The sequence below is a fragment of the Barbatula barbatula genome (genome assembly GCF_947034865.1).
Source record: "Barbatula barbatula genome assembly, chromosome: 23".
NCBI classification, from domain to species: Eukaryota; Metazoa; Chordata; class Actinopteri; order Cypriniformes; family Nemacheilidae; genus Barbatula; species Barbatula barbatula.
Window position 1 is genome coordinate 19502381 of NC_136786.1, and position 23228 is coordinate 19525608.

The 23228-nt window shown below is 42.4% G+C and overlaps 2 protein-coding genes across 6 annotated transcripts; both read right to left on the reverse strand.

The window, feature by feature from the left end:
• Positions 1–4169: 4169 nt before the first annotated feature.
• On the reverse strand, positions 4170–7532 carry dcakd (dephospho-CoA kinase domain containing). Of its 5 annotated transcripts, none has more exons than XM_079487729.1 (6): positions 7459–7532; positions 7257–7378; positions 6760–6872; positions 6369–6572; positions 6184–6271; positions 4170–5895 (listed from the first exon to the last, which is right to left on the reverse strand). In XM_079487729.1, the coding sequence occupies exons 3-6, from the start codon at positions 6869–6871 to the stop codon at positions 5610–5612; spliced, it is 690 nt and encodes a 229-aa protein (XP_079343855.1). In that variant the 5' UTR covers position 6872; positions 7257–7378; positions 7459–7532; the 3' UTR covers positions 4170–5609. The 5 variants fall into 5 exon arrangements, with proteins under 5 accessions (XP_079343855.1, XP_079343854.1, XP_079343853.1 ...); XM_079487727.1 differs by having other exon boundaries at positions 5309–5895; positions 7275–7378; positions 7459–7520; XM_079487728.1 differs by having other exon boundaries at positions 4717–5895; positions 7257–7498.
• A 6395-nt stretch (positions 7533–13927) lies between these two features.
• Positions 13928–22119, reverse strand: fam171a2b (family with sequence similarity 171 member A2b). Its single transcript, XM_079447808.1, has 8 exons — positions 21903–22119; positions 21041–21268; positions 20687–20779; positions 18876–19028; positions 18598–18777; positions 18161–18274; positions 17869–17995; positions 13928–17792 (listed from the first exon to the last, which is right to left on the reverse strand). Exons 1-8 carry the CDS (start codon positions 21997–21999, stop codon positions 16283–16285), a joined length of 2502 nt encoding a protein of 833 aa, XP_079303934.1. The 5' UTR covers positions 22000–22119; the 3' UTR covers positions 13928–16282.
• Positions 22120–23228: the final 1109 nt, after the last annotated feature.

A 23228-nucleotide genomic window follows, 5' to 3' on the forward strand; every position in this document is an offset into this window, starting at 1 on the left:
CATTTGGGTATGAGATGAGCTGGAAAATGACAGAGATGGAAACTATTCTTGTTTTTAAAATTGTGTTTCCATCTCTGTTGCAACAGTTTAGGAGGTACATTTTTTTTCTATAGACTGTTTCAAAGTGACTACATAAACATACCGTACTTTACTGCGCATGCTGCACTTCGATTCACAAAAAATAGTGTGTCTAGATTATTAACCAGAAGAAGTGTTACCTGGCTAAACTTCTCTCTCCAATATTTCAAAGTTAGACTGCAATACCAAGATCAACCACTTGATATCAATGTACCATACGGTTTCTTTAAATGCGACACACTGCGGGACTCATTCAACAAATTGATGATTTGATCAATTGAACCTGCAGTACAAGAAAATTCAACAAAATAATATAAACATAAATTAAGTCAAATATAAATAGTTCTATTATTAGACACTAGCCAAACACAGAGTGGAAGTTAACTGCAGTCCCGACGTGTGCAGCCAATGAAACGGTCTATTCTGTATCCATATGTACAAGTCATTGGTGTTTGCTGATGAGATTTTGACTGCATTTAAAGTCACACTAAAGGTATTCAGCTGGGATCAGGACTTGGCTTCATGCAGTCCAGACAAGTTCTTTCACACTGACTGAATCAATCATTTCTTCTTTTTGTACTTTGCCTTACACACTTGTCTGAACACAGAGGCATTGTTCTGTTGAAATTACTTTAAGATTTGATAAAATGACCATTAAAATCATCAAAATGACTGAAGTAGTTAAACGTGTTCGATAGAAAGAGGTGTCCTAATACTTTAGTAAATATAGTGAAGCTTACTTGACACTAGTAATGTTTGTGTTATGGGTTGTGTGGATACTCTGTCCTTTAATATCAGAGGTCAGTGCTTGATTGTTGTTGAATAAAGCTTCTGTATCCCGATAGGGTCTCATTTAATATCACTCACATGGTATAAAACAGCTGTTTAGGATCTGAAAAACTCCACAATTGAGACAAAAAATATGAGTTAACAGTTTTTGTACTATACTTTTATTATGATATGCTGTCTGTGATTTACCATTTACATAAGAACAGTGTAAAAATACAACTTTATTATTGATATATTTTGTTGTCTTTAATATTGACTAAGGGCATATCAAAGATTGAAATCATAGTGAATTAATGGATTAAATCAAACTTTGATTCTCATGAATGAAAAACTGCATTAAACTTCAGGTTTCACAGGTCGCATGTCATTTCAGACACATCAAAGCAAACAGCAGATGACTGACAGACGCACACATACACGGAGCGCTCTGGACCGACTGTCACAAACAAGCCTCCTGTGGAAAACATGAAATATTTGAATCATGTGACATAAAGCGTGTTTGGCCATAGTTAATAGTCTCTTCAGGCTATGGGGAAAGAAGACGACTCTGATCTCTGATGGAAAACCCTTTCTTTATGGATTAAAGCGTTAAAGATCGCACGCCTCTGTTAGTTGAAATCAGTGTGAATCAACAGGAGATGATAATGTGGTGTTGTTTTCAGATAAGAAGAGATGAAGGTCATTTCTGTGTGTGATGAGATTGTGATGGCATTTCTGGATCACTTTGGTGAGTCCTGGTTTCTTATCTCACGCAGACAGATTTGAGTTTTCAGGATTCCTGCTTACATTAAAACACTGTGTCGTTATCATGTGGTGTGTGAAGATCTGTTAGCAGTAGACCGAATTAAAACGAATGAGTCATTCTAAAAACACAAAACAATGAGATCATACTAACAATCAATACAAACTTCATTAAACCGTTTCTACTCTAAAAACAACAAACAAGTAAAATGTCGCTCTGTGCCTTTAAGATGTAAACACCTGTTGGCAGGTGAAGCATTAGTGGATCAGCATGTTATTCAAAGCAGCAACAATCCACAGTGATGAGAACAGATACAAATGCTTCAGATGACACTGAAATGATCAGGATGTGTGTTTCTAACATCAGAAGAGCCGCCGTGACGCACAAAACCAAGAACAACACAAGGTTTGATTTGGCCATTCTTGTTCTTACAGTATATATGGACATGTTTTATGACATAAGTATTGAGATTATAATGGATGTGTTTGGAAGTGAGAGTCTGGAGAGAGACGCATTTTGAAGACCTCTTACATTTACATTGAGTCATTAAGCAGACGCTTTTATCAAAAGCGACTTACAGAGAGTTCAGAGAGCAATAAGTGATATGTGATAAAAGAGCAATAGTACAATAGGTGCTAATACAAAGATACATTTACATTTATTTATTTGGCAGACACTTTTTTCCAAAGCGACTTACAATTAGTTTTTTACAGTGTCACATTACTGCAGAGCAATCAGGGGTAAGGTGTCTTGCTCAAGGGCCCTTCAGTCATGACCTGCTGGCACTGAGACTCCAACCTTCTGATCACAAGGCCAACGCTCTAACCACTAGCCCACAGCTGAGATACTAATTTCAACAAGCCAGAACAATACCTGTTGAGAGAAGAGGGTGTTCGTCTACGTTTCTTTTTTTTTTCATTTGTCTGTCAAGTATTCACAGAAGAGGTGTGTTTTGAAGGTTGTGAGAGATGTGGTTGACCGGACCGCGTTAGGAAGAATGTTCCACCAGGAAGGAGTTGTGAAGGAGAAAAAGAGTCTGAAATCTCACTAATGATGATCTCTTATCTCCATTAGAGTTTGAGAAGAGATGTGTCAAACTGAGCTCAGATTTGTCTCGTCAATTTTACTGAAGATCTCAATATCAACTCATTTCTCATCATATTGACCCTAATCCACATGATTTAACCTCTACGATCTCCATTCATTTACACCTCCAGACTCTTTCTGCATAGACTTTTGCTGGAAATGTAACTCGTGTCAATGTCAATATGCAATGTCATTGAGCGCTTCAAGTAATGTGCAGAAGAGACATCATGTGTCTCCGTCTGACAGAGTTCACCAGAGGTCTATAGCATCAGACACTGAACAGATGATCTTACCTTCAGCTGCGTTCTGAAAGGCAGATGGACAGACGTTCATCAGATCAGATGAGTGATCCGCTGTGACAGCACACAAACTGTAAATGACAAACCAGCTTTAGTGCATTAAGTCCTCAGACGGCATCTGTCTCACCTCAGACATTCATTTGATTTCCTTTGATACAGTGACACACTTCTGGAATGACTTATGTTGTGTACCGAGATCTTTAATGTGTTACGGTTATTACTATAAAGTTATGATGAACTTCAGGGGTGTAGAAAGAGCCCGTGGATGCATTAAAGCGTGGGTCTTCATAAGGAATTATACTGTATGGTAAAATCTTAAAAAACGGTGCTGCAAAGGGTTTTTCACATTGATGCCACAGAAGATTTTTATTTCCCCAAAGAACGGTTCAGTCAAATATTAATTTCTTTTTTTCTATATTATTGTCTAACAAACCATTTTAAAACAGGCGGAAACCATTCAGCAGAAAGTGTTTGCCATCACAAATCACTCTTTTTTTTTAAATGTATTTTCAAAATTCATAATTTTCCTTCTAAACCTTAAATATAAATGTTTTTAATGACATGTATGCACGCCTATAGTAAGAGTCATACACAGTGTCTGTGATTCAGCTTCGGGGGAAAAAACCTGCTTTCTTCTGTCAAGATGGAGAGTTAGTAGGACCTCAATAGATTGCAGATATGCTCATTGAATACAGAACCAAAAGAGTCACTAGGATCACATCAGCTAGAAATACCAAGGGTTCTCTCCAAGCAAGGAGAGTCTGCATTTAGCTATTATGCCAGTCGCAGCTGGAACCAGCTTCCAGAAGAGATCAGATGTCCTCCCACTGTAGTCGCATTTAAATTTCTTCACTGTTCTATCAAATGGATATTTAAAATTTCTTCTATGTAAAGCACTTTGAATTACCATTGTGTATGAAATGTGCTATATAAATAAACTTGCCTTCCCTTTCCTAGTAACTTTTGTGACATTTATGAGCTGAAATGCTTGTGACATCTCTTCTGATAATTAACCGTGTTTTTTGGCATATTGATAATTATTGATTGATTTGACTGCAAATACCATGGTCACCAATGTTTAACTGTATTATTATTATTTGGAGGGGGTTATTTGAAGTAAATCATGGCTGGTTTATAAAAGGACTGTTACCAAAAAGTCAAGGAAATGCTTATTTCATGTACTTTTTATTTTAATCTCATACTTGTGGAAGTCAACTTCACTATATCAGAAAAGCACCCCACGTCCCCCAAAATGCAATCCCGCTTAGAACCGTGCACTAAGACGCACAACGCATCTGTCACTTCTCATTTGGAGGGAGTTTTCCAGCCGAGTTGGTGTGATAGGGCTGGGTGACTCCACCAGTGACAGTGTGTTATGATGTGGACGCAGCCTGCAGGAGAGAGAGAGAGAGAGAGAGAGAGAGAATCTGTACAGGACACACGCCCAGTTATAAAATCACGTGCTTCACTATTGCCATCAACTGCATATAAATAATACATTCATTCAAAACTGCCGAATCTCTGTCAGGAACTTGTCCAGATCATATTCAACCAAAATATGAAAAGGATATTATAGAATAAATTATTCATTCCTACATAAATATTCCTTTCATTTATTTAAATAAAAAAATATTTTAGTATTTCTATAACGGAACATTTTGTTCAGTTCGGTTTAGATTCTACCTTTCTAATTGGAGACTAATGTTTTCACAAACACACACACAGATTCAACTGTTTTATAAAGACAGATGCACAATGTGAAAACCTTGATCTCAAACACACTCACATACACAGTGAGACTCAGAGGTCTTACTCCTCAGAGCCGCCGGCCCGCGTCACTCTGCGTTAGCATAAGAAGAGCTTATTAAAGACAGACAACATGACCACAGGCCAATCCTGAAGAGTAAGAAAGACATGGCAAGAACTCACTGTCACATCTGTCTCATATAGTAATAACTATAATAGATGTTATTAATATCAACAGAGCCTTGGACTGTTTGTTGCTCAAAATACAAATATTCCTAAAAAGAGTCGAAGAGACAAAAAGTACTTTTGCAATCAAAGATGACTGTGATCGAGCAAGTCAATAAACGCTTTCGAGATGCACTTGATTCAAAAAGAGTTTTTCATCTCCATCTTTCATAATAGACTCTCTGCCCAATCTTAAATCTCTAGGTTATTCTTATCTCAGGACATGCGATGTTTGTCCACTCATTTTATTGTCCAGCAAGTGAAAACTGCTCTGGTCTCTCATGTCTCCCGGCTATACTGTATGAGTCATTTATCACAAAAAACTAAAGAAAACAAAACAAGTCATGATGTGACAGTTTAATTCTTATAAAGTAAAATAGCATCTGATATCAACAAATGTTATTAATACATTCAGTACATTTTGCGTGTGAACTCACGTGTAGTGTTGAGGTCAGAAAACGTGCATTATTTTAGCAGCGTCAGTTCCTTTTATAAACTTGGTAATGAGGTCATAGAACAAAATGTTGCTAGACAGTTATCAAGTAAAGTCAAAATGAGACCTGAAAATGTTAAAATATAAAAGAATATCCTTCTTTGTTTAAAATGAAAGGTGTGTGTTCATGTTGTGTTAAAGCAGTCGTTTGCTAAGAGATGAGCAGTTTGACTGTATACAGGAACAGGCCGCCGAGCCCGGCAACAGCTGCCAAGGCGACGGCCCTAACAACCAAAAACTCCATGGAGTCTTCCAGTTTGGTGTGCAAGTGGAGAATTTGTCTGTGAGTATCCTCACGAGAGCCAGAGTTCTCCATCACGTGGCTGGCCAGTCCACGCTTCTCTTTGAGGGGCATCTGGGCAGCGATTCTCTGTTCAGCTTCCTCATGGCTCAGACCGTCTCTCTGCATGAGTCTGGACAGCTGCGTGGCTGGATCACTGTGGACATTCAGAACATACATTTTTCTCTTTTCTCTTAAAAATACGTAACATTATAGAGATTAAATGAATTTTGTGTAGTGTTTAAAGTATTAGTCCACAGAGCAACTCTGATGATATCATGGTCACACATGGCCTCGAGCGGTGTATTGCTTTTTACAACAGATTTGAATGCGACTCATCCAACCATTAACCGTAACAATTAAAGGAGTCAAGCAAAACACGCTCTGCAAACATTATACAAATAAATGCAAATAGAGATATTAAAGGAGAAAATAAATATCTTACCAGTAAACAACAACAGTGTGTGATAAGAATCGAGTGAGGCGTCGTGTCTCAAAAAGCAGAGGCACATCCAAAATCACATACCTGTAGCCTGATAAACCCACAAAAACAATTAGACTACAGGGTTGATGAAATGTCTCCACAGACTATTAATGTTTCACTTTGTGCTAGTCCCTGTGCGTTTGCACCTTTAATGAAGTACAGCAGAATCTGTCTGAACATTTCTTTATGTATTAGTGGATGTGTAATGGAATTGAGAAGTCTTCGTTTCTCGGGGTTGGAGAAGATTATCTGGCCCAGTTTCTTTCTGTCAATCTCTCCGTTCTCTAACAAAACCTCCCGTCCGAAATGCTTGAGGATAAGCCTGTACGCTGGGCTCTGAAACTCCACCACTGATTGACAGAGACAGATGACAGACGTTAAACATTGCTTTACTGCCTAAGCAAAGGGGGAATAATAAGAGATAATAAAATGGATAATACCGTAATGCCATGAGGCTATTTTGTATTGTCAGTGTAAAGCTGTTATTATATATATATACATACGAATGTACAAGCACAAAAAAACACTGCATCACACCTTTCCGAGCAACCACATCTGCATCAATGACCGGACATCCCAGTTCTTTCAGCTGAGACGACACTGTGCTCTTGCCAGAGGCGATTCCTCCAGTTAGACCCACAAGAAACATGCTGAAATAGACAAAACTCATATTAGACTGTAACTGTACAGTGCCTGTCATGAATGAATGAGTCCGAGTATGAATCACTGGCGGTCTCTAGCGGCAACAACTGGAACCGCGTAAGAATTTCTGCCAACACGTTCTGTATATTTTCGTGATGAAAACACATAGAAATTTCATACAGAACCACAACTATCCGTGTTAAATTACATTTGGACGCGAAACGGGAATAATTCGACAGTTGTCTTGTTTATATCTGGACATTCACTCATGTAGTTTATGCAGATGAGTTTATCAGTGACTTGGGTGTAAATCCTTCAGTCTTAGAGCTTTATTAAAACTGCATTGACATTAAAAACACAGTTAAAAATGTATGATGTTAAAATACACTCACCTAACACCAATGACCTACTTCATGTGCAGTAAACAGTGATTACAAAAGCTGTTCTGCATGAATATGCGCGAAACCAAAGACGAGCCTTGAAGAAACTTCAATGACACTCAATAGACGGTGATCTGTGTAAAGAGTATGATGCGCTTTTATAAGTTTATAAGTTTAGATCAAACATCTCTCTGTTTGTTTACAGAACATTGACCTGTTTCTCTTCTTCGTCGCACAAGAACTCTGCGCGAGTCACCGACACACCGCATGCGCGCCGCCACGCGGCCTGGAAAAGAATTACAAGGTCGCATCACTTTCGCTTTTCCAAAAGTTTATTTTATTATAAACATTTATATTGAAAAAAGTACAAAGGAAGCATTGCAATAATATGAATAACAATACATTTGTAAACATAATACACAGAAAAGGAAGAAAGTTTAGTCGTAAATTAAAATGAAAAATAATAATAATGAAAATTATACAAAGTACTTTGTATTTTGTTTTTGAACAGAGTTAAAAAGGAATCAATGAAAGATGATATTTCTGTTCACTGGGCTTTTCCAGACGTTCAGCTTGCGTGACTTCCGCGTTTCACGGCCCGGACCCTCGGCAGTTTCCGGTTGGGGAGACTTACTGTAGATTTATATTTGTCTAATTTACTGGCAACAGTTTGTTCAAAGATAAATTAACTTTAAACATGAACATGAAAGTCTTTATCATAACGGAAGAAACGATAAAATAACAGCCTCATGCAAAGCATTCTGGGAACCCAAAATAAACATAAACCTTTTTCAGTTTTTTTCTAATTGTGGTTCCCAGAATGCTTTGCATGATTATGTTTGCTGTTATTAGTCGTTTTATTCTGTAAGGATAGTGTTTAATGATCAAATGATCATAATCTTTAGACAAACTACTGCCAGTAAAACTTTAATTTCTATATAGAAATTCTTAACAGTGAAGTGGCGTTTTACCGTATTTGAATGTTTTAAGGAAATGTTAACTTATGAAAGAATCATTTCAGATACGGTAGAACAGCACTTCTATAAACCACTGCTGTGTGCCGCAATGTACAGCATGTAACTATTTTCTCAATTTTCCATTTCTCTGTCTTCATATCCCACCGCACTACCCTGCATACTTGAGTCATTACATTTAAATAAGTTATAAGCAGAGTAAATCATGTTTCTCAGTTTTAAAACCTTTTGTTTGTCCAGATATAGCTTTGGTATCCAGGCCTTCCAGTTCTAGTCCGGTTTTAGCACACCTGTAGTTTTTTCCTTTCATTTTCTTTAGTCACATTAGAATTTTGTTGTTGTTATTTTATGCTTAAAACGAGAACAAAAAACATTTAGCCAAATCAGTTAAGACAAACTTTCATTCAAGAAATATTTTAGAAACTGTTGAGTGAAGGAAGAAAAATGCAATTTTTGAAGAGGTGTGTTTTAAGCCCTTCCTTGAACCGCCACCTTAACGTGGTGGAGGGGTTTGAGTACCCGAGTGACCCTAGGAGCTATGTTGTCGGGGGCTATATGCCCCTGGTAGGGTCTCCCAAGGCAAACAGGTCCTAGGCGACGGGTCAGACTAAGAGTGGTTCAAAAACCCCATATGATGTTTACAAAAACAAGGACCGTGACGTCGCCCGGTATGGCGCAACCGGGGCACCACCCTGGAGCCAGGCCCGGGGTCGGTGCTCGTATGCGAGCGCCTGGTGGCCGGGCCTTTCCCCACGGGGTCCGGCCGGGCTCAGCCCAAAGGAGCGACGTGGGGCCGCCTTCCCGTGGGCTCACCACGTGCGGGAGGGACCATAGGGGGTCGGTGCATTGTGGATCGGGCGGCAGTCGGAGGAGAGTGCCTCGACAGCCCGATCCCTGGACACGGAAGCTAGCTCTAGGGACGTGGAATGTCACCTCGCTGGCGGGGAAGGAGCCTGAGATGGTGCGGGAGGTTGAGAGGTTCCGACTAGAGATAGTCGGGATCACCTCTACGCATGGCTTGGGCTCTGGAACCACACTCCTCGAGAGAGGATGGACACTTCATCACTCTGGAGTTGCCCATGGTGAGAGGCGGAGGGCTGGTGTGGGTCTGCTTATAGCCCCCCAGCTCTCCCGCCATGTGTTGGAGTTTACCCCGGTGAACGAGAGGGTCGTTTCCCTGCGCCTACGGGTCGGGGTTAGGTCTCTCACTGTTGTTTGTGCCTACGGGCCGAACGGCAGTGCAGAGTACCCGACCTTCTTGGAGTCTCTGGGAGGGGTGCTGGAAAGTGCTCCGACTGGGGACTCGGTCGTCCTACTGGGGGACTTCAACGCCCATGTCGGCAACGACAGTGACACCTGGAGGGGCGTGATTGGGAGGAACGGCCCCCCTGATCTGAACCCGAGCGGTGTTCAGTTATTGGACTTCTGTGCTAGTCACAGTTTGTCTATAACGAACACCATGTTCAAGCATAAGGGTGTCCATCAGTGCACGTGGCACCAGGACACCCTAGGCCGCAGGTCGATGATCGACTTTGTGGTCGTTTCATCTGACCTGCGACCATATGTTTTGGACACTCGGGTTAAGAGAGGGGCGGAGCTGTCAACTGATCACCACCTGGTGGTGAGTTGGATCCGATGGCAGGAGAGGAAGCTGGACAGACTCGGCAGACCCAAACGTACTGTAAGGGTCTGCTGGGAACGCCTGGCGGAGTCTCCTGTCAGAGAGATCTTTAACTCCCACCTCCGGCAGAGCTTCAACCAGATCCCGAGGGAGGCTGGAGACATTGAGTCCGAGTGGACCATGTTTTCCGCCTCCATTGTCGAAGCGGCCACTCGGAGCTGTGGCCGTAAGGTCTCCGGTGCCTGTCGAGGCGGGAATCCCCGAACCCGGTGGTGGACACCGGAAGTAAGGGAAACCGTCAAGCTGAAGAAGGAGTCTTATCGGGCCTGGTTGGCTTGTGGGACTCCTGAGGCAGCTGACAGGTACCGGCAGGCCAAGCGGACTGCTGCCCGGGTGGTTGTGGAGGCAAAAACTCGGGCCTGGGAGGAGTTTGGTGAGGCCATGGAGAAGGACTATCGACTGGCCTCGAAGAGATTCTGGCAAACCGTCCGGCGCCTCAGGAGAGGGAAACAGTGCCCTACCAACGCTGTTTACAGTGGAGGTGGGAGGCTGTTGACCTCAACTGGGGATGTCGTCGGTCGGTGGAAGGAGTACTTCGAGGATCTCCTCAATCCCACCGTCACGTCCTCCATTGAGGAAGCAGAGGCTGAGGGCTCAGAGGTGGACTCGCCCATCACCCAAGCCGAAGTCACTGAGGTAGTCAAGAAACTCCTCAGTGGCAGGGCACCGGGGGTGGATGAGATTCGCCCTGAGTACCTCATGTCTCTGGATGTTGTGGGGCTGTCTTGGCTGACACGCCTCTGCAGCATCGCGTGGCGGTCGGGGACAGTGCCTCTGGGATGGCAGACCGGGGTGGTGGTCCCTCTTTTTAAGAAGGGGGACCGGAGGGTGTGTTCCAACTACAGGGGGATCACACTTCTCAGCCTTCCCGGGAAAGTCTATGCCAGGGTACTGGAGAGGAGAATACGGCCGATAGTAGAACCTCGGATTCAGGAGGAACAGTGTGGTTTTCGTCCAGGCCGTGGAACACTGGACCAGCTCTACACCCTCTACAGGGTGCTGGAGGGTGCATGGGAGTTTGCTCAACCAATCCACATGTGTTTTGTGGATTTGGAGAAAGCATTCGACTGTGTCCCTCGCGGCATCCTGTGGAGGGTGCTTCGGGAGTATGGGGTCTGTGGTCCTTTGCTAAGGGCTGTCAGGTCCCTGTACGACCGAAGCAGGAGCTTGGTTCGCATTGCCGGCAGTAAGTCGGACCTGTTCCCAGTGCATGTCGGACTCCGGCAGGGCTGCCCTTTGTCACCGGTTCTGTTCGTAATTTTTATGGACAGAATTTCTAGGCGCAGCCAGGGGCCGGAGGGTGTCAGGTTTGGGGACCACACGATCTCGTCTCTGCTATTTGCGGATGATGTCGTCGTGTTGGCCCCTTCAAACCAGGACCTTCAGCATGCACTGGGACGGTTTACAGCAGAGTGTGAAGCGGCTGGAATGAAAATCAGTACCTCCAAATCCGAGGCCATGGTCCTCAGTCGGAAAAGGGTGGCTTGCCCACTTCAGGTTGGTGGAGAGTTCCTTCCTCAAGTGGAGGAGTTTAAGTATCTCGGGGTCTTGTTCACGAGTGAGGGAAGGATGGAACGGGAGATTGACAGACGGATCGGTGCAGCTTCTGCAGTAATGCGGTCGATGTACCGGTCCGTCGTGGTGAAGAAAGAGCTGAGCCGCAAGGCGAAGCTCTCAATTTACCGGTCAATCTACGTTCCTACTCTCACCTATGGTCATGAGCTTTGGGTCATGACCGAAAGGACAAGATCCCGGATACAGGCGGCTGAAATGAGCTTCCTCCGCAGGGTGGCTGGGCGATCCCTTAGAGATAGGGTGAGAAGCTCGGTCACCCGCGAGGAGCTCGGAGTAGAGCCGCTGCTCCTCCACATCGAGAGGGGTCAGCTGAGGTGGCTTGGGCATCTGTTACGGATGCCTACTGGACGCCTTCCTCGGAAGGTGTTCCGGGCCCGTCCGACCGGGAGGAGACCCCGGGGAAGACCTAGGACACGCTGGTGGGACTATGTCTCCCGGCTGGCCTGGGAACGCCTCGGTGTCCCCCCGGAAGAGCTGGAGGAAGTGTCTAGGGTGAGGGATGTCTGGGCATCTCTGCTTAGACTGCTGCCCCCGCGACCCGGTCCCGGATAAGCGGAAGAAAATGGATGGATGGATGGATGTTTTAAGTAGTTTTTTGAATGTTGTGAGAGATGTGGTTGACCGGACCGCATTGGGAAGAATGTTCCACCATGAAGGAGTTGTGAAAGAGAATGAGCGAGAAAGGGATTTAGTGCCCTTCTGAGAAGGTATTACAAGACGCCGCTGGTTTGCTGAACGCAGGGATCTTGTTGGGGTGCAGGAGTTTAGTAGGGTGTGAAAGTATGCCGGCTCAGATCCAGTGATAGTCCTGTGTGCAAACATCAGTGACTTGAATCTGATCCGGGCTTCAACTGGTAGCCAGTAGAGAGAGAAGAAAAGGGGTGTCACATGGTGTCACATGGCTGCAGGTGATGCTCTTTCATCCAAGCTGAGATGTCATCTAGGCAGGCTGTTATGTGAGCTGATACAGTGGTATTGTCCGGGTGAAACGAGATGTAGATCTGGGTGTCGTCAGCATAACAGTGATACGAGAAGCCATGTGCCCGTATGATGTGTCCTAAAGATGTCATGTAAATAGAAAAAAGCAGCGGTTCAAGCACCGATCCCTGAGGGACCCCAGTGATCATATGATGAGCAGTGGACAGCAAGCCCCTCCATGAAACCTTGAATGATCTTCCAGAGAGGTAGGATTGGAACCAGCGGAGAGGGGAGCCAGAGATTCCTCAGGATGACAGGGTTGCTAGCAGTATCTGGTGATTGACCGTGTCAAACGCTGCAGATAGGTCTAGCAGAATCAGGACCGAGGATTTGTATTCCGCCTTGGCTAGCCGCAGTGCTTCTGTGACCGATAGCAGTGCAGTCTCAGTGGAGTGGTTTGTTTTGAAGCCAGACTGCTTGTCATCCACATGTTAAATGCATGAGAATATTAAGCCTACCCAAACCTATTATAACCTTTTAAATAGAAAATTCATGTTTCAGTATCATAACATCGTATCTGAACCTTTTGGGTGACGAAGAGAAAAACAGAACACTCTTGTAGTAATATATTGTTGAGATATCAGAAAATATGTATTAGCAAGAATGATGTCTGATATGCTGAGAAGGCAGCATTGCATTCCATCACATAATGATGCGTTCCATCACATTATGAGTTTTTTTTCTCCTCCAATGGAGTTTTGGGTTCCTCGCCACCGTTTGCATACTGTTTTGCACTGTTTGCCTGGCCGGAGGGGCTGCTAGAATTTGATAGTCTTATTTAATTAACACTGCATATAGGAATTGATTGTGTCTGATATTTGACCTGTGTTTTGACTTCCATAACCTTTTATGTTTTGCTGAAAGTCAATGTTTTCTTGTACAGCTGCTTTGTAACAATGAAAATTTTCAAAAGCGCTATATAAATAAAGCTGACTTGACTTGACATAAGCGGTTGTTTGTTATAGGCAAAGTAAAGGAGAAGGCAGCGCCAGGGTTAGATAAAGGCCTTTTCCAAGCTCACGATGTCCGAAGAGTTTGGGCTCGAGACACTGAAATGATTTCATCCGACAGATGCTGATTCCTCGTCTCTCCGGTGTTAGATGGATTGCTTGAGCATTAGATTGATATTTGCAGATTTAAAACTAAAAGTAAGTCTGTTAACTTACATGTTTAAAGTAGGTCACGAACAGTCCACGGAGGAGTCATCTGTTACTGGATCTTAATAGATGCTTATAGATTGGACAGATTTTACTATCTTTGTCTACTCGAAAAATAAATATGAAATAGGCAGTTGGTAATATCATTACTGGATAACAAAACTTAGTAGGTCTTGGTAAATTGAACATATATTTGGCACGCCAAGTATATACAAATATTTTAAATGATATTTTGTAAGGAACGTTACCAGGCCTAGTTTACTATATAGTGTACATAATGTGTAGTAATGTCAAAATCTGAGCTCCGACATGTGATGTCAAATGACTCTGTTTATTTTCATTTGGACGAATGCATGAAAAACATTTGATCCCTTCAAACAAACATGTTGAATTGATGGCGTTTTTACACTTGGACTGTTCTGTTATCATGGGGTCGGAATAGGTTTGTCAGACAAAAACACACTGTACACACTACTCAAGGTAAACCATATCATTTCTCATCACTGCATACAAACAACAACATGTTAAAGATAATCCCTGTGTGAAAAATGCATGATTGCTGAACGCTCATTGGTGTTTTATATGAAAAAAAGCAAGAGAAAAACCCACAAAAAATTCTATTTCTTTTTATTTTACAGTACACCAATTTGGGACACTTCAGAAGTGAAACCTTCCGTTTCCTGTAAGTGTTCGTGTCACATGTGATTTTTCATGTTCCCATATGAACAAATTATAAAATTGCAAAAGTTCCATGACATCCTTTTATTACAGTTATGCAACACTGTTGTGCACGATGGGAGCAACATCCATATAGTGTTTTTCATATTCCTATTGAGCTGAAGAGAGAAATATTTACACAGTACGAAGGAAAATGTGTTGGTAGAGCACCACGTCATGTGATAAAACGTACATTGATAAAGGCATACAAAGATTTCCTGTGGAAACGACCCACAGAGTGTTTCTGAAGAGAGAATGGCTTTGATTCAATGTCTTTGTCTCACGAGCTCCCCTCTCAAAAAACCTCTACATTTTAAAAAGAGGGTCGGTTTTATACATTTTGCCTGCTTGAGAGTTAGTACCCGATATACAGTATGACATACAATTAAAATCCTCTCTTGAACTCCAAAGTTACAGCTTAGTTTGGATCTCTAAAGTCTTGCTTATAAACAGCAGTGTTTGTGATTTATCCATCTGTTAATCTCCTCGCCTCTCATATTGTAGATGTTCATATTAACACTAAAAACAAGCAACACACATACAAGACATGTGGTGACAGTCATGGCATTTACCACTGATCTCATGTGATCGGCACAAGAAGATCTATTTCAGTCGTGAGTTTGATGTGGTTTTCATAACATCTGCCCTCATTTGGTACCCTGTAAATCTGTCTTATTAATACAATGTCTTGTGCTTGTTTTGATGATGGTAAACCGTGTCAATTATAAACATTTAACTTATGAATGGCTTGAATATTTTCGATGAAATTGAATCCTATCAGCGCTGGAAGAATTTTGGAATGTAAACAGGGTTTTAGTTACATTTCAAAATGACATTTGGAAAGTTTCTCTCCATTCAGTATCCCTATTAAATTCATCATGCTTGAATCATGTCTGGATTGGTTTGTGGGCATAAAAATCTGTCGTCCTATTCTAGTTACCTCATGCACGTAAATGCTATCATACATATAGACAAAACCATCTTCATCCTTTAAACAATAGAAAACACTCCATACTCGCTGTAGTTGTAACCACTGGAAAAATACAAATGTGTTATACTGAACCGAAACTGGAAAATGTCCATTCTTGTGTACTGTTTGACACAGTCACTGTCGCTTCATTATAATTGTGAACACGGGTTCACTGAGATGTAAATTTGAAATCAGCTTTTTATTATTTAAATGAGCACTTCTGCCACAATAAGTGCTAAATTTAGGCTTATCTCAATACAATTAAAACTGTAGAGAAAAATAGTGCATGTGGTGTGGAAAAAACACAAAAGTTGATATGATACAACACTTAAAAATGCCTACGTGTCAAAATACTTACAGAATATGGTATAAAATCACATTATTATCACATCAACATGAAGTCGTGTTAATATTACAATAAGGGCTACGGTCAATTATTTGGAATGTTTGAAATCTGAAGTATAGATACAATTTCAGATTACAATGGAAAACTGACATCAAAATAATGAATATCAAAGGCAAGAGAAGGTGGAAAGGAATATACAGCATCAGGACATACGTGGAAAAGTCTAACAAAGTTCTGGAAAACTGAAAGTTCCTGATAGAAATAACCACAGTCAAGACTCCATCCATTCCCAAAGTTTCTAATGATCCCCAAGCGATTGAGTGTGAAAGGTGGACATTTGCAAATCAAATCTTCATTTTGTGGATCAGCATATTGTCTTGTGCTTTATTTGAACACACTCTCCTCGTCTCATAATGTCCTTTTCTGTTTCGATTAAACGTAATCCTTTTTGTAATGAACTTTTGTGACGCCCCCTAATATGCGAGTGACCCCCTGAGATGTATTCAAATTGATCAGTGACATTAAGAAGTGATGAACTTTCTGACAAATGCTATTTGTCAAACTTTCAAAATCAATTTGAACGCATCTCTAGTTTGTCTTTAAGCGGTCAAGGCATCTGCTGGGATTGATTCTTTTGGCGTCACTTCTTGGGATGAAACACCATCAGCGGGCGTTCCTCGATACGCTGCCACGGACTCTTTTTGTTCTCATCTTTGTCATCTGGGTCGTTGTCATCCTCCGGGCTGGTGACAGAGTCACGCTGCGTTTCGCTGTTGCTGCTACGTGAGCTGTTACCGCGGCTGCGGCCCATTCGCTGTATCGACGTCATCCTGGGCTCCTCAGGGCCGTCGTCCAGAAGAGGGGTGAGGGGATTTTCCAGCGGTGAGCTGGCGCCCATACGGCTGGTGCCTCCGCTTAAATCGAGCGAGTCGTGGTACATTGGTTTGGAATATTGCTTTCCAGAGCTGCTGCTTCCGTGACCCTTGCGTCCACCTCCGTGGTGCTCCTCTTTGCTCTTGCGCCCAGATGATAACTTGCGGTCATGTTTGGAACCCATGTCCACGCTGCGGTCTTTGCTGCAGTTAGCGGGGGCGCTCAGCGTGCTCTGTGCGCTGTGGTTGCCACTGTGGAGATCGGCACCTACGTCGATGTAGGAGTGGCGCACGTGAGCATTGGCACGCCCGTCGAGAGATATGAACCAGGCGCGAGGGTGCTGCTTCACACCAAGCTCCAAAAGCTTCTTCTCGGTGAGTGCCTGGAGCTCCCCGTTCATCTGTGAGATGGTAGAGTCATTAAACAGAACGGGGAAGTGAACTGGTGCTGGCGTACCACCCGGAGGCCAACCACTATCATCAGAACCGGCCGGAGACTGTTGGGCTTCTGCATGCCCGGGCGTCTGGCCTTGGTGACCCTGGTTCTGACCACCACTGGACCCTTGTGAATTCATACCATCTCTTTCGGTCTGGTTCTGTCCGTCCTTATTCTGGTCGGTGCCACCGAACTCGGAAGACAGCCTCATGTAGTGGGCAGGTATCACAAGAGTCGGCACCATAGAACGATACATGTTCTCCTTCATCTGATCCAGCGAGCTGCAGAATATAATCTGACCTGGTTGCGTGTTGAGCGACGTCGGACGGTTGAGGTGATCGGGCCCCTGCAAGACTTGTGAATATTCTGGCGGCTTGTCAGCAATGGGCGGAGTCGGCGGGTCAGACGTATAGCCGCGGTTATCGTTGACAACGTGCCTTCGGCGGTAATCATGATCTTTGTCGTCGGGGCTGTAGTTGCGTCCGTAGTCGTCGTGTAGAAGGTTGCTGTCCAAACTGCTCGTCTCAGTGGACCGGTGGACTTTCATGGGGAAGTTCTCGGTAGTTTTTTGGCCACCTTTGGACTGCTTGCTCTTTGAATGCCTGAGTTTATGAGCAGGGATGTGTCTGGAGAACTCATCCCGAGCGCTCTTAAAGGCATGAGAGGGAGATGCTTCGGATTTGTTGGCGTCTAGATTGCCGTTAGAGGTGGAGGATTCAGCAAGGCCACCGCAGATGAGGTTCAAGTGGGACGTGGAGGTGCCTTGGTCCCGCTTGGATCCATTCAAAGCAGATGGAGATTGGACCTGTTTCTGTTGACGCCTGGGTTTCAGACACCTTCGTCTGGAAGAGAGAGATTGACATTGATTTTATGTTCTCTTAGTTTTGAGTAAAACTATCATGTAAAAACAGCACACACCTGCAGTAGTAAAGAAGAACACAGAGCAAAACTAGTACAAGTAGAGCGAGAGATCCCAGGATGGAGAGTAGGAAGAAAGTGTGGTACGCTGTGATGTCCCTGAGGCCAGGGTGAGACAAACCTGAGCCTGATGTGGAAAATGCAACGCACATTTAGTACCAGATAACAGTACTCATCCAATAAATGAAGTCAAAATATTACAACTTTAATCTCCATATAACATACACGATTTAAAGACGATAAAAGCAGTGTGTCATAAAAGCAGTTGTGTGTGTTTCGTGATGTTTGTTACCTGCTGAAGAACGAAAGGCTGCGATCCAGTAGCCGAGCTGTGAGGCGGTGAAGTCCAGAGACAGGTGAGATCCCTCTCTTGTGATGAATCCAGTTCCATTTCTTACCCATAATCCTGAAATGATCAAATGAATTGATCTGCTTTTGTAAAAAAATACAATTATCCATTTTCTTTTTTCTAATTTTTTATAGTACCCTACCTTTAAAAAGTGTTTTGAAAGAATAGGAAAAATGGTTTTAATGTATTAAATAATTTCTCACCTTGCTTGGAGTTATAAGGCTCTATCTAACATTATTGTCAAAATTGAGTTTGCACTTCTTTCCCCCGACAAAGTCAAATGGAAGGCACACACTTTGAAGCTCTTTATATCAAAACTGCTCCGAATGCAGATAGAACCCTCTACGACGAAATATGAATGACATAAAACGTCCGTTCACCTGTCCTGATGTCGTACATCCAAACAGGAATGCTGGTGGCAGAACGGACGTGAGAATCGGAGGGCAGAGGAACCGAGATGTGAACGGGCTCGCTGACCTCAACCGCTCCACCGCCGCGATCAAACAGCTGTGCGCTGACCGCTGCTACTGGTGTCAGGTCTGTCCAGCCGTTCTCCCCTCCTGAACACAGGTACACCCCGAGAAATATATTTATAGGTCATAATATGAATAAACAACATTTAAGAACATATTTTTGTCTTTTTAGGTCTTTTTCTGACCTGTGCTGTTCATTTCCAGGGCAACTGGGTAAGGGAACGAGTTAAAATCGTGCTGCTCTCTTGCTGTTGTTAAAACTGCTGTCAGTTCGGTGTAGGAGGAGTTAAACTGTAGACTCCGCCTTGGAACCTGCAACCATGGCTGACTCCGCCCACCTGGAGGTAAATCACAATAACTGTATACTGTATAAGCATTCTGAGAAATCACACCTGTCCCTGTGACATGTCTACACACTAAAAGCAGCACAAATGCTCTGAATATGGACTACATGTATTAAAATGGGCCATTCACTCTGAGATTTATGTTTAAAAACCACTAGTTCCCAAAAGTGCATTTTCTGACATCGCAACATTTACATTTAGCAGACGCTTTTATCCAAAGCGACTAACAGATGAGGAAACAATGGAAGCAATTATAACAACATAGGCAACAAAATACATAAGTGCATCAAAAACTAGTCCATTAAAGCCCAGCACAGTATACAAAGCTAAGAATAGTGAGGTTAGTACAATCTTTTTTTTTTTAAGAAGACAGAAAAGAATTAGAGGTTAAAATCAATCAGCTACATGATGCGTTTTCAGGCGTTTTTTAAAGATGGCAACAGAGTCTGCTGATCTTGTAGCAGATGTCATGAGCGTGGGGTGAGACACAGACAGAGGACCCAGGTGCAGACAGCGGGTAAGGGGTTAACAGATATTTAATAAATAAATACAAAACGTTTTACCCACAAGGGGTAAAAGAACAAAACATGGGACTATAATAACTTGACAGGACTAAGACTTACTACGCTTAAACAAGACTAAAATAAACTTTAAACACGAACTACAAAACTACACATGACTAGACTAACACAACACAAGAACTCACCCAACAACCACAATGAACCAGCACAAGACAGAAGACACAAGGGCATTAAATAAGGGCGCAAATCAAGAGGGGAACAGGTCTATAACGAGGGTAACGAGATGATGGGAACAGAGACGAGACTTTGGAAAGAGTATTGAAGTGCATAACAACAATAATTGCCTCTCTCCACATTAAACATGAGATTCTGTCACGATCCTGCCATGATTAAACCAAGAGAAACATGACATGATGCGGCAGAATCATGACTAGCAGCGGGTAAATCATTCCACCAATGTGGAACAGATCCAGAGAAGGTACGGGAGAGTGACTTTTTCCTTTTTGGGATGGTACCACTAGTCGTTGTTCCTTTGCAGACCGCAGTGATCTGGCAGGAACATAGATCTGCATTAGCGAGTGGAGATACGATGGTGCGGACCCGGTGGTGGTCTTGAAGGCAAGGTGCTGGCAACATGACTCAATCTTCAGATTTTTTGCCAAATGTAAAAGTGTCTGTACATTGTCTTTTTTCACACTGTAAATGGCCTGTTGTTATTGGGGAATTGAAGCAATTAGCCGTTTTAGATGCCAGGAAAAGAAATAGGATGCTGTTGCTATGGTGACAGCAACAGGAATGGAAGTATCATTTAAGGGCAAGAAGATGAGAAAAACGTAGATACACACGTTACATTTGCACATGTGCACGTTCAACAATACACCACCCTGTACAATGTCTCATATATGATATTCCCATTCTTTACAATAGTATTTTATATATGCATATATTTTTATTACATCGTCTCTTATTATGTTGAATGTGTGTACTAGAAGCTTCCAACACCATAGAAAACTCCATGTGTGTGCTGGCAATAAAGCTCTTTTTCTGATTCTGATTTAACACGCATACCTTTGATAATCTTGTACTGTATGTATTGTTATTCTGTAGTAATAATAGCAGCTTTGTTCTTACTTGGGGAGCCGTGAAACACCTGGATGACATCATCATATAGGATCAGCGTGCCAGGTTTCTGAGCCATCAGGTAAAGACTGACAGAGGCATACACTGAGATATATATATATATATATATATATAAAGAGAGAGCGAGAGAGCCAGAGTGAGAGAGAGAGCGAGAGAGAGAGATTACCATATGTAACGGAATGAAATATACACCAATGTCTTGTTATTAATGTTTAAAGTAGTGCAAAATGTCTTTGAAACAAACAAGGGACATATTAAATACTGCTGCCTGAAAAAGATGCATGGATCATAAAATATAATAAAAACATGTATTAAACAGTGTATGGTATATCGGTGCATACTCACAAGGTAATCGACTGGCGTGCCATGGCACAGAGCTGGTGAGGTAATCCTTCTGAGATGCAGTAATGATTACCCATGTTCCCGTGCGGTAGAGGAAGCTGACAACTTGCACTCCATCACTGCCTGCTTTGCTCTGTGCCAACACACTCTGATTACCGTGAACAGCAATATCAGCGTTGGGCAGGGGCGAAAGATCACCGCCGTCAAACACCTGAACTCTCACCTGCACCTCTGAAAGCGTGTGACACAAATATGAATTCATAAGAGATCCCCACAGGAGTTTAAGTCGTCCAAGACAGTCACATCTTTACATTTCAGGAAAATACATCAATGGATAACTAACATGACAATAATTCTGTTCAACTGGGTACTTGATGTAAAAGAGACCCTGTGCATTCTATAGAAATCTTTCAAATGTAGCAAAGCATGGCCTTCATCAAATAAAAAAAGGTAGCCTATTTATTCTGGGTGTTTTCTCAGCTTCCCCAGGAACAAAAGCCAAAGTCATAAATAAGCGCTCATATAAGGTTTAATGGGCTGCCAGAAGGCCTCGATACAGCTCAGATTTGCATAATGGCCAGGCACACACAGAGCTCATGAAATGTCCTCTATTTGCGTTTTTACTTTCATATTTTCAAACAGAGAATGAATCTGGAATGCCAATATTATGCACTTATTGTTCGTAGCCCGTTAAGCAACGTAGATCAAAATTCATCCAATTATATGCGCGCAATGTGCATTTAACAGAGATGCATGCAAAAAATCTTAATCTGTTCTTGCATCGGTATCCGCTCGATTGTTTGAGGATAAATGTGCTCACCACTCCCACGTCTAACGCGCGCTGCGTCCTTTATTCTCTACTCACCGAGAGCTCCGCTGTCAGGGATAGATTTACCCGCCGTGTCTCTAATGTTGGACAAGAAGAGAAAGAGGACAAAACGAGAGACGAGAAAGGATGGCATCTTCAAAGCCACATCGCTTTTTCCAGCTCGGTAGCCGTATGTGTCTGTGTCTTTTTAGACATGGTTGTCAGCATCCTTCTGCGTGTGTGATGCTGCGCTTCCTGCTCGAGCTCATCATCCCGGTCAGAGGAAAAACAGCGGACCCTTGTGGTTAAATGCGACGATACATGAAAACACTTATTCTCATAAACATGTATTTAGGGCACACACTTATTTGATGCATTTGTGTCCGTCATTGTGTCTATGTCTCTAATATTACGCTTTGTACGTCTTGTGTTGTGAAATAGCAATACATGTTATGTTATGTTATGTTATGTTATGTTATGTTATGTTATGTTATGTTATGTTATGTTATGTTATGTTATGTTATGTTATGTTATGTTATGTTATGTTATGTTATGTTATGTTATGTTATGTTATGTTATGTTATGTTATGTTATGCATTTATTTAAAAACCGTTTGTAACTGTGTTGTCTTGTGTTGTAAATGAGCAACAGATTAAACGTCTAGATTAACGCGTATAAAAAGTGCATTTTGTTTGTATCTATCATTATCTTTCTAATTCTGTAATGCATCGTTTTTTTCGAGTAAACTGAGCGATACTGAACTTTATCTTCACAAGTGATTTGTGTGTATTTTTGATCGCGTCCAGCAGGGAACAGTATTGATGGAATGCTGCAGAACAACATCGCTGCTCTTCGTCTCTAGGTGGCGCCAGACAGTGTTCGTGTGTTTGTTATTCTGATGTGGCTTCATCATGAGTACATGAATTAGTATTATTAAGGGGCAGTACTCGCACGATAGTCTACATTACGAGACATTCATATATATATATATATATATATATATATATATATATATATATATATATATAAAAAGGAACGAACTCAAAGACAACCCTGCGGTCACTTGAGCAGTGTTTTATAAAGCCAGGGCACGTGGACCGAGGAGATTGGTGTTCCCCGCATTTCTATAGAAAGAAGTAAATCCTGAAGAATCCCAACACTGATTTGTGATCATGAATTCAAATCAATCTATTTGTATAAATATTGATATATTGATATGACGGGGGGTGTTACACAATTGCATTATTTACAATCAAAATGTTTGTTTAAACATTGAAATAGTCCGTATCCCACACCCAATCACAAAACTGTAAGCTATTTCAATGCCGCCTCTGTGTAATACTTGACGAACAGCGGCGACGCCCAATCACAGCAGCGTATTCA

Excerpts from the sequence above, each read along its gene's own strand:
- fam171a2b (XM_079447808.1), bottom strand. The coding sequence starts at position 21,999 with ATGCCATCCTTTCTCGTCTCTCGTTTTGTCCTCTTTCTCTTCTTGTCC. Across the intron at positions 21,269-21,902 it reads CCCTGACAGCGGAGCTCTCG|AGGTGCAGGTGAGAGTTCAG; the intron begins GTGAGTAGAGAA and ends ACACGCTTTCAG. Across the intron at positions 20,780-21,040 it reads GCACGCCAGTCGATTACCTT|TGTATGCCTCTGTCAGTCTT; the intron begins GTGAGTATGCAC and ends TATATATCTCAG.
- dcakd (XM_079487725.1), bottom strand. The coding sequence starts at position 6,922 with ATGACAGGCACTGTACAGTTACAGTCTAATATGAGTTTTGTCTATTTC. Across the intron at positions 6,573-6,759 it reads AGATGTGGTTGCTCGGAAAG|TGGTGGAGTTTCAGAGCCCA; the intron begins GTGTGATGCAGT and ends TCTGTCAATCAG. Across the intron at positions 5,896-6,183 it reads CACACTGTTGTTGTTTACTG|TGATCCAGCCACGCAGCTGT; the intron begins GTAAGATATTTA and ends GAATGTCCACAG.